Here is a 16,520-nt window from a genome sequence, read left to right as displayed (position 1 = left end):
GTTTGTTTATTTCTTTTAATATCTCAAAAAAAAAACCAGGCCATTCTGTGGCTGGGAAATTATTTAATTTGAGGGGATTCCCTAGCAAATAATGCGCATGAAATCGCTCATTTCGTGTAGTCGAGCAGACGGAGTAAGTCCGTGTGCGCATGTGCAGGTTTACTTTCTTTTCCTTCTTCTTTTGGGTGTTACGGCAGCTGGCATCCTGTGCTGTATTACTGCCATCTACAGGTTTCCCTTGACCGTGCACTGACAGTTACATAATTCTGTTGCTAAACGATCAGCTGATCACACCGAGGTGCTCGCTGACTGCCGATATTTATTAATTTGGTTCCTGCATTTCCTTTCCTTCGCAACATAACTTCTTTTCTTCTCACTTTGTTACTGTAGTCTGTCTTTCACATTTCATTCACATCTTCCATTTTCCTCTCCTGTTTCAAATTTGTATCCCACAATGCTTTGTGCAAACGGGGAAAGCCTACCATGTCATGAATCACGTGTATCTTGAATTGGGTCATGGTGAAGCGGGGGCGGAAGCAGAGAATTTAGGGCCATGTGACCCTAAATTCATTATTTGTTCTATTTAAAAAAAAAAACTAATAAAATTGGAAGTCTGTGATTTGAACTTGGTAGCTTTCGGTCCACTAAACAAAAATAATTAGGTGTCAAATTCTTTTTATAACCTAAACTTGAAAAATCTGAAAGGCAGTCTACCTTTAAGAAAACCAACAGGCTTATCTAGAAAATGTTAGTGATGTATCAGTTTTATGGAATTGGTGTAATAAAATCAACTTAAGATGCACTTTTCCCCCCCTCTCCAGTAGAACTCCTGTATGACACTAATAATCCTTGAAGAAACTTTTGAAATGGCTTTTTTTTTTTTTTTTTTTTTAAGACTGTAGGGGGATGTTATTTCTCACTAAGGATCAGTAGTAAGTCTCTCAAATGCTTTGAGGAACCACTCCCACCTCGCCTTGTTAAGTACATTTTAGAGCCAGCAGTACTCAGAGCAGTTATGTAATAGATTGGGCAGAACGGCCTCTGTGTAGGTCTCTGGTGTCCAATGTCAAAGTTTAAAAAAAAAATAAAAAATACTGTAAATAAAAAAGCATGTTAGTCAAATAGCTGGGATCACAAAAGCACCACGTGCTCTGCAACTTCTTAAAATGATAATCTCCATTGTGGGACTAAATTTGTTTTAATAATGCTTTCATCCTTTTAGCGGAGTTTCTGTGTCTGAGTATTTCAGGTTTTAATGCTGGTAATGCCTCCCCCTCACAGGGATTCTGGCTATTATTATGACTTGGTGTTGTATTTATAAAGCCCATGTAAATCAAAACTAGTGGCATGGCCATGCTAAAATAAGAGCTCTCTGATGTCTGTCTATGGATTGGGAGAGAGACACATCATCTCATTTGGGGCACGCGTTGTTAATCAGGGCACCGTGTGTGTGTGTGTGTGGGTGTGTGTGTGTGTGTGTACACAACTCCTAACATCTGAGAGCTAGACAGTGGACACTGGTGCCTCTGACCAAACTTGCTATAGGTGCATGAACTAAAGTGGTTTGAAGAAAAGCATGTTGAACACTGCATCAGCATTTAATGGCTGTTCTCTTACAGTTGACAAAAACAAGGCAAAGGGGAGCTCACGGAGCCAGCAGCAGGGCCACACCAATGGCCATCCGGACCTGGTGCCACCAGAGACCAAGCCACAAGGACTGGAGTACTACAAGGCTCTGTGTGAGAAGAAGAACCAAACCATCCAGCAGCTGAAGAACAGTTTTATTGCTAGCAACCGCAGATTTGAGGCCATCACTGTTGTTGTACAAACCCTTTCCCGACAGGTACTTTTTTTTTTTTTTCCCCTCTTTCATGCTGTTCATTATAAGTCTTTTAATACCAATGAATTCTTAAATCACCATCTTGATATGAAACATTTTATTGAGATGGCAGTTGCATTAAAAACGTGTGTAATGGTTTGTTTACATGACTATGCAAGTGTTTGGTTAGAAATTTATAGCTGGGTTGTTGGAAGTGTGTGTTTGTTTTGGTGATGCCCTCACATGGCTCTGTAAATTAGTTTACATGCCAAGGTTTCCAGGAAGACAAGTTCGACTGTGTGAGTCTGCGGTGTGTGTTTTCTTCCATACAGACTAGGCTCTGGATTTGTCTGGATGCAAAGAAAATTGCTTTTAACCCTCAAACTGGCCTTTATAATTCACCAATAAAAGCACTAATGTACTGTATGCCCATTCGAAGAAGCTCTCTGACCTGTTGAGTGGTGAAGTTCCTTAACTACTGAAGGTAGACCGTTGAAATCTGCTAGATGAGTGGGTAGATTTTGGGGTTATTTCATGAAGGTTACGAATGCTACCTATTAGTAAGAGTTTGTATAGTCCGTGCTTCCTGTTAATGATCTAGTTACGGCTTATTGTCAAAATTGGTTTAGGATGTATACTAATGCTTAGATTTGTTGCAGCCGCATCCATTTATTGATCTTTTTTGCAAGTTAGCAGTGAGGTATCAGTTGGCAATAGAGCGCACAAACTATCGGATGGTTTCCATTGAGGTTTAACATTTTAATTTGATCTCAAGATAAAATTCCACATTTTACGTGTCCGTCTTATTGGCTCATAAGGCCGATGAGCTCTTGCCATGGTGTCCGTCGTCCACAATTTGGTTAAATCTGATCTCTTCCATCGATTCTCCACGGATTTCCATTCCAATTGTTTTGTTTGAAAGAAGTCCTCACGCCGTACAAAACTTGGTCGTTGTTTTGTCAGATTTTTTGCTAACGAGTTAGTAATTAGGCTGCAGGCCTCTCATTTCTCATCCGATTCCAGTTCTGATTGATGTTTTTGGTAGATCTTCCCTTGAGGAGCAAAACTTGGTCACTTCTTTATTGATTTTCCCCATTGTAAACAACTTGTGTACAACTGTTTTTCATATCTCCTCCCTCAGTTCTCAATGGATCTCAGTTCTGATTTGTTTGAAAGAACTCGTCCTTTTGTACAAAACTTGGTCATTGTATTTTTTTTTCTAACAAATCGCTAATTAGGTCAACTTAACGGGTTTTCAGATCTTTCACTAGAATTGTATCCCCTCTCTCATTTCGATTTCAGTTCTGATCAATGTTTTGGGTCAATCTTCCATTGTGGAGCAAAACTTGGTCAGTCATTTGTTGATTTTCTTGTAAACAATTTGTTTTTAACTTTTTCAGCTAAATCATGTCTCCTGTCTCATTTGTCAATGGATTTCACTTCTGATTGTTTTATTTGAAAGAACTAGACCTTCTGCACAAAGCTTTGTCATTGTATTGTCAACTTCATGGGTTTTTGGACTTTTCACTTGAATTGTATCTCCTCTTGCATTTCTCATCCAATTTCAGTTCTGATCGATGTTTTGGGTCGATCTTCCATCGTGGAACAAAACTTGGTCATTTGTTTATGTTGATTTTCTTGTTTGCAACTTTTATTTTCAGTTAAATCATGTCTCCTGTCTCATTTGTCAGTGGATTTCAGTTCTGATTATTTTATTTGAAAGAACGAGGCCTTCTGCACAAAGCTTTGTCATTGTACTGTCAAATTTTTGCTAACAAATTAGTAATTTGGTCAACTTACAATTCTAGTCAGAAGAAAATGTATCTCCTCTCTCATTTATCACCCGATTTTCAGTTCTGATCGATGTTTTGGGTAGATCTTTAATCGGGGAACAAAATTTAGTCCTTTTGTTGACTTTCCTGTTGTAAACAGTTTGTTGTGGAGGTTGGTCCTCTCTCACATTTGTCACATTTCAGTTCTGTTTGATGTTTTGGTAGTCACGGTGGTTTTGATGGCAGGCCAGATGGGTTTACTATGTCCTTGACGATCTGGTTTTGTATTTCTGAAACGTATATTTTCACTGACAACACGCACCTTCTGTCTGTTCATATGCCATAGAATAAACGTGAGAGGAGAACAATTGTCAGTATGTTTTGTTTGGGAGTGAAAATGCCCTGTAGTAGAATATATTAAACATTTATTACCCTAATAATAGTGCCTTAGGCCTTGTCATGTCTGTAGGAGAATGAACAGCTGTTGACTTTGTCTATAAACATATCAAGTCAGGCATTCAACAAGGTGGACTGAGCTGGTTTATATCTTTTTAAGCATTGTCACCACTTGGCACAAGGTCATAATTTCACTGTAAGAGCGTCCACGTTTTTGTTGAATCATCCGTTTGCTGTATTAAGTTGTCCAGCAAGGACATTTGTAGGCATGAATCGAAATGGCTGCTACTATTGAAAACTGATGCAGTTTATTTATCAGTCTGTTGGTGTTGTTTTTCTCCTCCTCCTTCTGAGAATTGAATGCATTGGAGTCTGTTATCTTGTGACGGTGAGCATTCAGCGTATACGGTGTATGTGTTATGTATAGATTAATAATAATGACCTTTTTCATTGTGGTGCAAATATTAGGTCCACATTTATTCTGACTTTGCTGGTAACCTCGTGCTTTTTTGTTTTTGGTGAGTACCATGTGAACGTATTAAAGAATGACATGCAGTGAAATAATATTCAGGACTGTACAATGCCTACTGCTTTGTTTTCATTAGGAAAGACTGTACTCTCCCTTTCTGTTCTTCACTGAAAAGGTCATTTCATATTCCTCTCCTATAGCATGCTGCAATTTAATAAGTGTCGATCAATCAGCTTTCTGTCCGAATCGTTTCTTCGCTTTGCCTGTGGTGGCTCTCTTAAAGTGCAGTGACACATCCTGCTCATGTGCACACTGCAGCCTTTTCCTGGCTGCTCCTCTATTAGTGACATTATGGTATATGCACTTCACTGAGAAGCAAGTGGTTGGAGGAGGGTAGAACCAATGGAATGGCTCCTTCCAGTCATCCCCGTTGTGTGCGAGAGTGTGAGTGAGTGAGTGAGAGAGAGAGAGCAGTCGTGCGTGGAGGTGCTGGTGATTCCTTCACCTGAGCTGCTGTCTTCCACTGATTCTGGACTGTTGGACCATGGGCTGCTCTGGCAGCAAAATGTGCCTTAACGCTCCCTGTGCTACACCCCGGGTAAAGACATTCAGCTTCTCCTCTGGGGACCGGACGAGGATGACAAACAGGATCTCTGGATGCCTACATGCATTTGTCTCTTGTTAATGATTAAGCATGTGCTGTGATGGTAGAGAGTTGGATATTACTCATCTAACATCTGCTGTTCGCAGTGTTATTTTATGTAGCTTGGTGCAGTCTTTCTTGCAGGGCTGCTATAATTAGGGGGTTATCAGTTCACATCTGCCTGATGTATGTCCTATGTGGATTTTATTGAGCTGCAGAGAAAAGCGCAGGTTGGGAAGCTAGTAGCTGGCTTTTGGAGCTCCTCTGCGTCTTTTTTGGGAGGCTGACAGGAGCACTGCAGCTGAGGGGCTGGCTGAAATCCACTTTATGAAAGACAGCAAGAGAGCGGGTGGAGGAGGGAGACTAGAAGGCTAATTACACCACTCTGCATCATTCTTAAATCAGTTTCCTGAGGAAGCCAATTAGTTTTGAGATGCTTCTGGGTTTTTTTTTTTTTTTTTTTATATTATGTGCTGTGTAGAATGCAGCATAATGCAAAAGTGTATCTGTATGATGGTGGATGCTAGTCATGTGCAGTATTACCAGTCTTGTATTCGCAATCAAATTTCTATGTATCTGGGAAAAACTTTATTACAGTAGTATCGTCACATGACCCGTTTCTGTGACCAGCACGTTTTCTGAAGAACAGTGTCTCTGTTGAAGGGAGAAAAAATTTAGATCAGTTGCCTATAATATAACGTCACACTTCAACCAGAGTATAGTTATATTTTAACCCTATTTACATCATTGAGCCACAAGCTGACCGGTTTTATTTCATTGCTTCAGTATGTAAACACAGAGGATAAGTCTGTGTACTGCATGTGAGTTTCTGATGCGAGTGTCTCCTGTCTGTGTGCAGCATGAAGAATCGGTGAAGCGGCATCAGGAGCGTTCTGTGGAACTGCTCAACCTGCGTGAGGAACTCGGTGAGTAGAGAATACTGATGCTAATCAACTGCGTCTTCGAGGGCGTTGTCGTCTTTTTAAGGTGTTCCGGTTTCAGTCCATGAAAAGAAAAACAAATGAACAAGTCTAGAAAAGCACCGGCTTTGACAACTGACTTTTTAGTAAGCTAATTGCATTGTAACAAGAACAGGGCTGGGTGTGCGGTGTCTTCGACTGGCTTTTTAAACTGTTCTATAATTAAACAGAAGACGACAAAATTTAATTTAATTTGCCTACAACTAGGCATGAAGCCAGCGTGCCGTTAGTAATGTTAGGGCAGGGAGGAGCTAGAGCCGTTTGCTTTGCTGCCACGTAATATGACTGTGCAAAAGTCACTAGAACATGGTTTTTGTTTATGGATGTGCCTTTTCCCACACGCTCTTTCCTCCAGACAGGGAGCATAGGGGAAGCAGCCGTCCTAACATGTACTCGTACCCCAGGGCCAAGGCCCTACCTATGTCTGAAAGAAATCGGAATTACTACAGGAGTCAGTCTAATTGCACCGAGTTACAAGAAGCAAGGTGGTAGTAGTGCAATAGGGTTATGTGCACATACCATTAACATGTCTGTGGTGATTATCAGTTACAGCGACAATCTTTTAGTCTTTCTTTTTGCTGTTCTGTAAATATGACCGATGCAAACTCCATTATTTGATCAGTACAGCCAGATCCATTCCTCAAGACCTGAGCACCTGCTTCTATACTGTGTTTAGTGTGTCGCTGTTTCTCTGTTCTTTAAGCAGGAGAGATGCACTTTTCTCCCCCATGAAACTGGAGATACCCAGCAAACACCAGTTTGTCAGTGGGGTCTGATTTCTTTCTGTCAAAAACGCGTTCCCTGTCTGGCCTCCTGGAGAACTGCTCAGGCTGGAATCTGTTATTGATGATCAGAATGACTTTTTCAAAGTGTTTGAGCCTGTTTGGTTGTGCCATCATTAATTGGAGAGTCTGACTTGGAAGGCTGAAAACTGTAAATGTATATGGTATTCCATGCTTCCGGGAATTGAACCCTAGTATGCCTAACATTTGAAACTGGATCCGTAATATTGGCTACAAAGCTATAATGACCTGGCTGAAGGGGTCAGTCATGCATTGTATTATTTTTTTTCCATATTTATGAGGGTTTTTTTTTTTTTTTTTTTTTTTTTTTTTGGGCCATATCGGACATTCTTAATCCTGTGTATGATCCTCATCCTGCTGTCTTGGCCTCTTAGCACATTCCAGACATCTAGAGAGGCTTAGGACCCCCACATGACTCCCCTTTGGCCATCTCACAACACGAACCATACTAATGTTGAAGAGTGTTATCCTGTTACCCGTACAAGGTTTCTAATATTGATTTGCACTTGCTTTTTAAGACTTTCATGAGATGCTTGTTTCAGTAAAGCCAGTAAAGTTGCTTGGTCTAGCTGGGGGGGAATAATTTTTTTTTTTTAATTTGGGCTTCTCTCCAGACTGGCCATATAAAAAGCCCAGTCTTGTAAACCACGCTAATGGAGATTGGTCTCAGAGGCTTCAGTCAACTCAGTCCTGTCTATGCATATTAGCTTTGGTGTGCTTGTTACGAAACCATTTATCAGGATAACACTGATTATAGCTCATGAGGGAAATCTTGGCCACACAACACTCTTAAAGCTTCTATAATTATATATAATTTCCCCCCCACTGTGTCGCTACACGTAAATCCGTTCATAACTTCTTCATCCAGAGAGATCCACATAATTTAATGCTTTTGTTTAATGCGGGGATTCTTCCCACCAGTCAAGGAGATCCATTGCCTTGGATAGTTTAAGGTGTCGTCATCGTCCCCACCCCCAACTTCTAACACGTCTGATCTAGTTCGTAAATCAAACATTTACATAAGTAATTAACGTTATGCCTTGTAGAAAATTACCATAGCATCATAGCTTGCTTGCTTGATACAACACTGATAGTTCACCACATGCTTTCACCATCCCTTTTTTCTCAGTGATACACTCCTGATGTGTATCGGTTGATTTTTTTTTTTTTTTTTAATTCATTCGCATTTATTTGGATTATTTATAGGCTGTGTGTCTGAGGTCTGCAGCATAAATTTACCCAGTAATAGAATTACGCTGCAGATTTATGAAACACATCCAGCCATTAGTGACTATTGGTTCAGGCTCCTCTGCTGTCCCTGAAACTGCAGGTGTCATGTTTTTGTTCTACACCGGGGCAGGTTACAGAACAGGCGCTCTTTGTCCTCTAGCTAAAGTATACAGTATAGACTTATTTTTTTATTGCCCCCCCCCCCCCCCGGCTGTGCTCATGACTACTTCATGATCGCTCCTAGTATAAACATGATTTGATTAAGTTATTTACACAGGGCGTGACTGTTCAGCCTAAGGGTTGTTTAACAGACTGTTGTGGGTTACAGCAGTATATCGACTGAACCGAAGCACCACCTTTTTTATTTCTGATTACAGTCAAATGAGGGTCACTGACTCATTCTATCCTGTGGATCAGTGTCCCAAAAGAATTTCATTTTAGTTTTTCTGGTTTAGAGATGGTGAAGTCAGATCTTACAGGCTATTATATTTTATTTTATTTTTTTAATTAATTTTCAAACACCATAAAATGTCCTGATTTGTCTAGGTACCAGCTGTCTGCCCTCTTTGCTAAACTTGTGCCATTGTTGCAGACAAGAGAAACATTTCTACGCTGGCGAATGCTAAAGGTCGCTGGCAGTCGTTTTGGATCTAGGACTCCGTTTTATGATATTGTTGCCCGTTTGGCTTCACACATGCCCTAGAACACAAGAAGTTGCAGCTGTGATTCCAGCAGTCACTTGATTTGTGTGGATAAAGAACAGCAGCGGTGTGTGTGTGTGTCAGCCCCCTCTGGGACTGGGTTAAGAGGCATCTGTTATCAGTAATAAGAGAAGCCATTCACAAATCTCCAACTTTTGCTCTGTTTGTGGGAGTATGAGGGTGTTTGTTTGTTTGTTTTTGTTTACACATGTGCATGTTGTTTTTCTCTTTCATTAATGCTTGGATTATCCTGTCATTTTAAAAAAATGTGGTGTTTTTGCATAATATTGTATGCACTGTTGTAGCTTTGCTTTGTAGGACTGTCCAAGATGCTATAAGTGCGGTAACAATTGTATGCCAGGAAGAATGCTTTTCAAATGAATCACACCGTGGAGTATTGGCAGAACCTTATGTCAAGGCAGCAAATGTGCTTTAACGCCAGCAGCTTGTCCTTTCCAGATTTGGTGCATAGTGATCAGTCCTTTTAATCTTGCACTGGACATAAGATTAAAGCAAAAAAAAAAAATCTTTAACAGAGGAGCTCTGCATTTTTTTTTTTTTTATTTATCTACGCATGTTTTAGCTTTGGTATAGCAGTATGAAATGTAAAATGCATCCACCAGTATGCCCACTGGCATGAATTAAAGAAGTGAACGTGTCCCACAGTGAGCTCCTTGGAGTCATGCGAGCGTCTAGGGAAGGAGAAGGAAGAGCTGCATGCGGCCTTCGATGGAGTGCTGCAGAAAGTGCAGGAGCAGCACCGCCTGGACCTGGCTGACCTGGAGGAGCGTCTGAAAACCTTCTACTCCACTGAGTGGGAGAAAATCAGCCAGTCCTATCAGGAAGAAGCGGAGAAGTACAAAGCCCTGCTGGAGCAACAGGTGAAGGGGAAGGATGGCTTTTATGCAGTGTTCATGTCGTGTGCTTGTAAGGCTTTTTACACAAGATCCTCTCTGACGTCACTGCCGTAAAAGCTGTTTTAATTCCATGATGATTGCTGTAGTTTTCAGGTCATGCTGCAATGTTTTTCGACTTGTTTTCATGCTCACACGCAAAAGGTTTATATTTAGGCTTCCAAGCTTACCCATTGCTGAACACTTCAAACATTTGCGCCCCTAAGTGCTTCTGATACTGAAAGTGTTTGTGTCTGTGTAGCTGGAGGAATTGAGAGCCAAACATGAGGCTCTGCAGAAAGAACTGGAAGAAGGCCATGAAGAGAAGGTTAAGGGCCTTAAACAGCACTATGAAGAGTCTTTTGAAGGTGACTAAAATTAGTGTTCTCTCTCTCTCTCTCTCTCTCTCTCTCTCTCTCTCTCTCTCTCTCTCTCCACCCGCACAGTTAGCTAACCACTAATATATATGAAAACTCATGCTAAGATTTTCTTTTCTCTTTCAGAACTCAGAAAAGCTCATGAGCAGGAGATGCAAGCTCTGGAAAAAAGGCAAAAAGACACCGAAGTAGCGTTATCTGTAAGAAGGCACCAGGAATGTTGATTTGATTTAAATTGAATCATTTACTTGCGTTTTACGTTTATAGAAGTAGCTCACGTTAAGAATTCATACCAGTCCATAGACGAGTTACTTCACCAAATAAGCAACTAGAGAGTGTATGTTAGAAGTATAGGAAACTGACGGGGACATATTTTGCCTTCATTAGAATCAAATTGAGGAGCTCACTGTAGCAAACAGCTACTTCAGTGAGCGGCTGAAAGCAGAGGAGGACCGTAGGAAGGAACTGGCTGAGAAATGTCAGGTACGTGACTTTTTTTTTTTCCCCCCCTCCCTTATCCTGTACTGTTTATACATGTTATCAGGTAGACAGAAATAGTGCCCACTGATAGCACCAAGTGAGCACTTTCCATTCACAGTCGATCAGTGCGTTTTGTGGTGTGTCGGGTTAATATTAGAGGGTCCTCTCTGATTCTCTATCACTTTGAAAGGGGATATAGATAACCTTCCAATGCTTTGCCAAGCCTTGTCCTTCTGTTGCTACATAATGACTTATTACATAATGTCAACATGACTTTAAGCCACAAGGTCAAACGGATGTACACGTGCAAGTTCCCATTTAAAAAAGACCCTTGGTTACTTTTTGCACATATTCTTAAGAGAACTGTGGACCCTTTTCACGTGACGTCACGACAAACGCGGCCGCCATTTTGGACATGTACTACCAGTAGTTTACCACAGCCAACATTTGAGGAACGGCAGCAAAGAAAGTTTTTACTTTCAGCAAGACTTCCATCATGCCACTATATTGTTGTGGACCTGGATGTAGTAACCATCAACAAACAAGGCAAGGTTTATCATTTTATCAGATCCCGACGGAGAAGATGGATAGCGGCCATTAACAGATTGGCAGCCCTCAGCATACAGTACCAACGCTTGTGTAGTGACCACTTCGTTGGAGGTAAGATGAATAAAATTAGCCAGAAAAGGCATTACATTGCTGTTAACATTCTGTGGCGGCGAGTGTGTAACCAAATGGGTTAAAATAACCCATTGTAACCTCTTTGTTCTTCTGTAGTAGCTATTGTTGACTAGCTAGTGCTCCGGCCGAGGTTCCGGAGCGCGCTCCGGCTTGCTCCCCCTCAAATTAAGCAGCGCACTCCGGCTTGCTCCCGGAGTGCTCCGGCCGAGGTTCCGGAGCGTGCTCCGGCTTGCTCCCCCTCAAATTAAGCAGCGCGCTCCGGCTTGCTCCGGAGCAAGCCGAAGCGCGCTGCTTAATTTGAGGGGGAGCAAGCTAGAGCGCGCTCCGGAACCTCAGACGGAGCGCTCCGGAACCTCGGACGGAGCACTCTGGGAGCAAGCCGGTGCGCGCTACTTAATTTGAGGGGGAGCAAGCCGGAGCGCGCTCCGGAACCTCGGACGGAGCACTCCTGGAGCAAGCCGGAGCACGCTCCGGAACCTCGGACGTTGGCGTGTATGTGTATGGCGATGGGTTTTTAACGACATAGGTATACAGATCATGTGGGCCGAAGTCCGGTAAAGACGAGGGCTTCATGTACTTCCGTACGTCAGTGAACAATCCTGGTGGAAGCAGGTAAACGTCGTTCTCTAAGCCTGCTAACCTCAATTTTTGCAAATACCTCTCCCTCTGCTCGCCCTGTAAATGCCCTACGTCGCTGGATAGTGAAGGTGTTTTCTGCATCTCGCGCCTTTTTCTTTTATGTTTTTCGTTTGTCGCCTTCCTCGCATTCAAACTGATTCGAGCCGAAGTCCACTACATGTCCAAAATGGCGGTCACGTTTACGAAGGTCACGTGACTGAAAAGGGTCTATAGAGCTTTGGTATACTTGTAGACGAAAATGCAGGTACGAGTTTGATCATGAAAGCTCTTGCTCACCAACATTTAAAATGTTTCCAGAAGGACCCTCACACGCTCTATCTAGAGCAAGAGCTAGAAAGTCTGAAGGTGGTGCTGGACATTAAGAACAAACAGATCCACCAACAAGACAAAAAACTGATGCAAATGGACAAACTGGTGAGCTCACTGGTTCCTTCAGACCTCCCCCCCCACACACACACACTTTTATGGCTATATTAGACTGAAGAACGTAAGAAATGGAGACCTGATATTTCAGTTTACACACGATGTGGGTGTTTTAATTGCATTATTCTAGATGGAGAAAAATGTGAAGCTTGACGAATGCCTTAAGAAAGTCCAGCAAGAAAATGAAGATCTAAAAGCCAGAATGGACAAACATGCTGCATTATCAAGGTTTGGCTCATCTTTTACTGGTCTCTGGTTTTTCTCTTGGTATCCCTGACCTTGTGGTTTGATTTTTCTTTCCTTTTTGGCTCAGCCTTTGGCTGAAGCCTACAGAGGCACTTGGCTGTATGTGTATGTTTAACAGAGTTCAAGCGTGTTTTTATGAATGTAATTGGCGTGCCAGCCTCAGGTAGCGATCCTACAGTCACAGTGTGGTGCCACTGCATACTGACTATGTAAGTGCCACGTTGCATAACCTCAGCTCGCAATGTAATCCTCTGTGGCCGAGCGGTCTAGAGTGCTGTCCAGGAAAGGAACAGATTTTGCAACATCTGTTCAAATCCTGGTGTCCACTAGAGGTGTGAGGATTAATCGATTCCTGATCTGTCGATCCATTTCAATCTGTGATTCAAAAATCGATTAAAATTTAACGAATCACGATTCACTAGCGATACCTAATTTCGTCCCGATAACCCGAGATGCATAACACATTTCAACAAACAGTATAATTTTGATATGAAAAATTCGATTTGGTATCCAGAGCTGTACATGGGCCGCAGCCATGTTTGTGGTTGCCGTAGCAATCTCACAAGATCACGTGTTGCTTTGGGAACAACATGGCGGATGACTCAGAATTCCTAAAGCCACCAGCTTTTAAAAGCCCAGTTTGGCGACATTTTCTTACAATCTCCGTGCCTTATATTCTCTCTGGACAATGAATGTTGTGTCTCAAGAGGTGGTATTCACTTTAACACAAGTGACTATTTTTGTGTTATAAAAGATTGAGGAAGTCATGATGTTTTCATGGCTTTTTTTGTTTTTGTTTAAGTGCTTTGCGCTTTGAAAATTAAAATGTGCCAAAAATGACTGAGCTGTGATACATTCAAAGTCCATGGAGTGACTGGGGGTCTGAATAAAGACTCCAAAGGCAACTTTTTTTTTTTAAATATATTGCTCTACATTTCTAGGCTGACAGTTAACAGAATATCGACAATGATTTGCATCAGTTATAAAATAGAGGACAAAAAAATGTGAATCGTGATTTCAAATCAGAAGGTCAAAATTGTGAATTGAATCATGAAAAAAATAATTGTCCACGTAAAAGGCTGAGCTCAGACCTGCACAGGTCTCTAGTTTGTTTGTTTATTATATTTCCGTAGTCTGTGACCTATTTGTATTTTTGTTTATTTTCTGGTGCTTTTTGATTTTCTTCTATTTTGTTGTTCTGTGTTATCCCCCGCCAAACTATATAGAAACGGGTTCCATCCGTCTGTCCGGTCACGCTTTTGTTTCCGGGCCATCTTTTAAAGCTACTGAAGATATCTTCATGAAACTTTGTATACATATCAACCAACATGTGAACTGGTGCCTTTTGCTATTTTGGATTTTTTTTTGGGGGGGGGGGGGAGTATTTTTCAAGTTTTTACATTTAAAAAAAAAAAATAATAAAAATTAGATTTTTATTTAGTTTCTAAGAGCAGTGTTCGTTTCTGGAGCATGTATCCAAAACTATTCATGGTATGGATTTGAAACTTGGTATACATGTTAACAAGGTGATGTAGATATGCCTTTTCATACTAAGAAATTTGAGATTTTAATTTTTCATGTTTCCATGGGCTCTGGTTTCCCCCACAGTCCAAAGACATGCAGGTTAGGTTAACTGGTGACTCTAAATTGAGCGTAGGTGTGAATGTGAGTGTGAATGGTTGTCTGTGTCTGTGTGTCAGCCCTGTGATGACCTGGCGACTTGTCCAGGGTGTACCCTGCCTTTCGCCCGTAGTCAGCTGGGATAGGCTCCAGCTTGCCTGCGACCCTGTAGAACAGGATAAAGTGGCTAGAGATAATGAGATGAGATGTTTCCATGGAAACAATTTCAGACTTAGTCTCTCAGGTTAGTCTTAAGGGTAGGTTTTGTTTCCAGAGCAGAACTTGAAAACTGAGTGGTATGGTTTTGGTATATGTGTTGATTAAGTAATGTATATGTACCTCTTGATACTAAGAAATATGAAAAATTTACAATTTTTAGCTCACCTGGACCAAAGATCCGGTGGGTTTATGCCATAGGCTGCTGAGGTCGGTGTAAAGAGGCAGGGTTGGTTTCCTGCAGCAGAACTTGAAAAATGATGTGATCCATAATATCTTAAAACTTGGTATATAGGGCGAGGGATCTAGATGACGGTAGTCTTGTTTTATTTGTACTAACACTTCAAGTACTTGCTTTGTAACTTGAATTACGTTCATATGTGCTTTTCCCTTCCCCTAGGCAACTGTCCACAGAGCAGGCAGTGCTGCAGGAATCACTTCAGAAGGAAACAAAAGTGAACAAGCGTCTGTCGATGGAAAACGAGGAGCTGCTGTGGAAGCTACAGAATGGAGACTTGAGCAGTCCACGCAAGATCTCACCCTCTTCTACCTCTGTGACTCTACAGTCCCCTCGCCACTCGGGGCTTTTCTCCAGCCCCCCCGTTTCCCCCAGATAACATTGGTCATCAGCTTCCAGGAAGCAGCTTCTCAAACACTTTTTTTTTTCTTCCAGGGACAGACTTTTTGTCTACAATGAAGGCTATATTAGCTTTGTGGGTCTACATCCTGTAACCTGAAGGACATTAATCCAAAATGGATCTATTCCCAGGTGAAACTTGTATAGTTAAGATTATTAAGACTGTTTAAAGGATTGCACAGAAGCACTTGATCAATAAGGCCACCTTTTTGTACTTTTGCCTTTCACATCTGATTTTGGGAGAAAAATATCTCAGGGTTTGTAAATAATTTCTCTTTTTTTTTTTTGCCGCTAGACCTCCACACTTCATACTTCTGTCCTCCATTATCTGGGACGGCACATGACTGGCCGTGTTTGAATGAAATGGCAAAATGCTTTTTATGTCTTTAGTTACTATGCATATCAAAATTAACTTGATGGTGTTTGGCAACTTTGAAAAGCTTTACCACTAGCAGTCTTTTACGACGACCTGCTTAACATCACAACAAATTCCTTTCAAAGCTTTCCAGATGCTACTGGACAGTTTAGAGAGTTAATTAATTTTTTTCATTAGAGTACTGTCTCTTCCCCTAACTTTTGATTAGCAAGGCATCAAATATTGTATAAAAATGGCATGAGTACATTTAAATACTTTTTTTTTTTTTTTCCTTTTTGCTCTCTCAAGTCATTTTTATACACGAGTGAATGAAACCAAACACTTGGAGCAACATTCCTAAAAAATGTAGAAATGCAAATATATTCTTTGCATTTTGCATCAGTATTTGGACCTTGTATATTAGTTATGTTTTAAAGATGATTAAGTCCCACAAACTGAAGACTGATGAACTGTGTATTTGATGGTTCAGATTTTTGCCAGTCCAATTACCTGCTACTTCTAGGAATGAAAATCTCTTGTCAGTGTGGTTTGTTTTTTGTTGTTTTTTTTTTGTTGTTTTTTTTAAATATGAATACGGGTTTGATTGTTCACTACTGTTGACCCCTGATGAGATACTGGTGTACACTTTGTTCATCCTCTTTTCTTTAACTTCTTTCTGCCCATGGGACCAACCTATATGACCGTTTGTTTGTGCATGTTCAAGTGGCCTCAAGAGCAACCCCCAGTGTTGAAACTCTTCTTCTGCAGCTTTAAGGTTTAACTATTTCACACATGAACATGGTTTAGTTCTGATAACAAGAAATTTAAGAGCTAACTTGGTTGTGTGTCACGAAGATATTTGAGAGTTATGTTTATTGGCGTGAAGCTTAATTTTTTTTTTTTATGTGCGATTAATAAAGTCATTAAAATCACTTTCATTTCAAAGTCTGGTGCATTTTTAATTAGTATTTTAATTAGTAGGAGCCTTTTCATATGGAAATAGTTAAAATGTATGTAATAATAGCAGGACAAATGCAGAGTTACAGAAGGCGTAGGTAAGACTTGTCTAAGAAAGTGGAAAGTGAAGAATGTGTAACACTGAACCAAAAATAAGCACAGGCTTCACTCTGCACTCTACAT

The 16,520-nt window shown here is 41.0% G+C and overlaps 1 protein-coding gene across 8 annotated transcripts in view; it reads left to right on the top strand.

Moving 5' to 3' along the window:
- The window catches only part of mtus1a (microtubule associated tumor suppressor 1a), a 56,000-nt gene extending 39,717 nt beyond the window's left edge, over positions 1-16,283 (top strand). For 4 of the 8 annotated variants that reach the window (XM_060927862.1, XM_060927863.1, XM_060927866.1 and 1 more), the window contains 9 exons: positions 1,620-1,843; positions 5,959-6,025; positions 9,480-9,694; positions 9,969-10,074; positions 10,210-10,283; positions 10,471-10,566; positions 12,181-12,297; positions 12,437-12,534; positions 14,789-16,283. In XM_060927862.1, coding sequence (XP_060783845.1) covers positions 1,620-1,843; positions 5,959-6,025; positions 9,480-9,694; positions 9,969-10,074; positions 10,210-10,283; positions 10,471-10,566; positions 12,181-12,297; positions 12,437-12,534; positions 14,789-15,005 — 1,214 coding nt within the window. In that variant the 3' untranslated portion in view covers positions 15,006-16,283. Of the gene's footprint in view, positions 1-1,619; positions 1,844-5,958; positions 6,026-9,479; positions 9,741-9,968; positions 10,075-10,209; positions 10,284-10,470; positions 10,567-12,180; positions 12,298-12,436; positions 12,535-14,788 lie in introns of those variants that run through there. The other 4 variants (XM_060927865.1, XM_060927868.1, XR_009655231.1 and 1 more) reach the window with 3 other exon arrangements.
- Positions 16,284-16,520: the final 237 nt, after the last annotated feature.

This window comes from Neoarius graeffei, chromosome 8 (assembly GCF_027579695.1).
Source record: "Neoarius graeffei isolate fNeoGra1 chromosome 8, fNeoGra1.pri, whole genome shotgun sequence".
NCBI classification, from domain to species: domain Eukaryota; kingdom Metazoa; phylum Chordata; class Actinopteri; order Siluriformes; family Ariidae; genus Neoarius; species Neoarius graeffei.
Note: the sequence above shows the minus strand (reverse complement) of the source record. Positions and strands in the feature narration are given on the sequence as shown.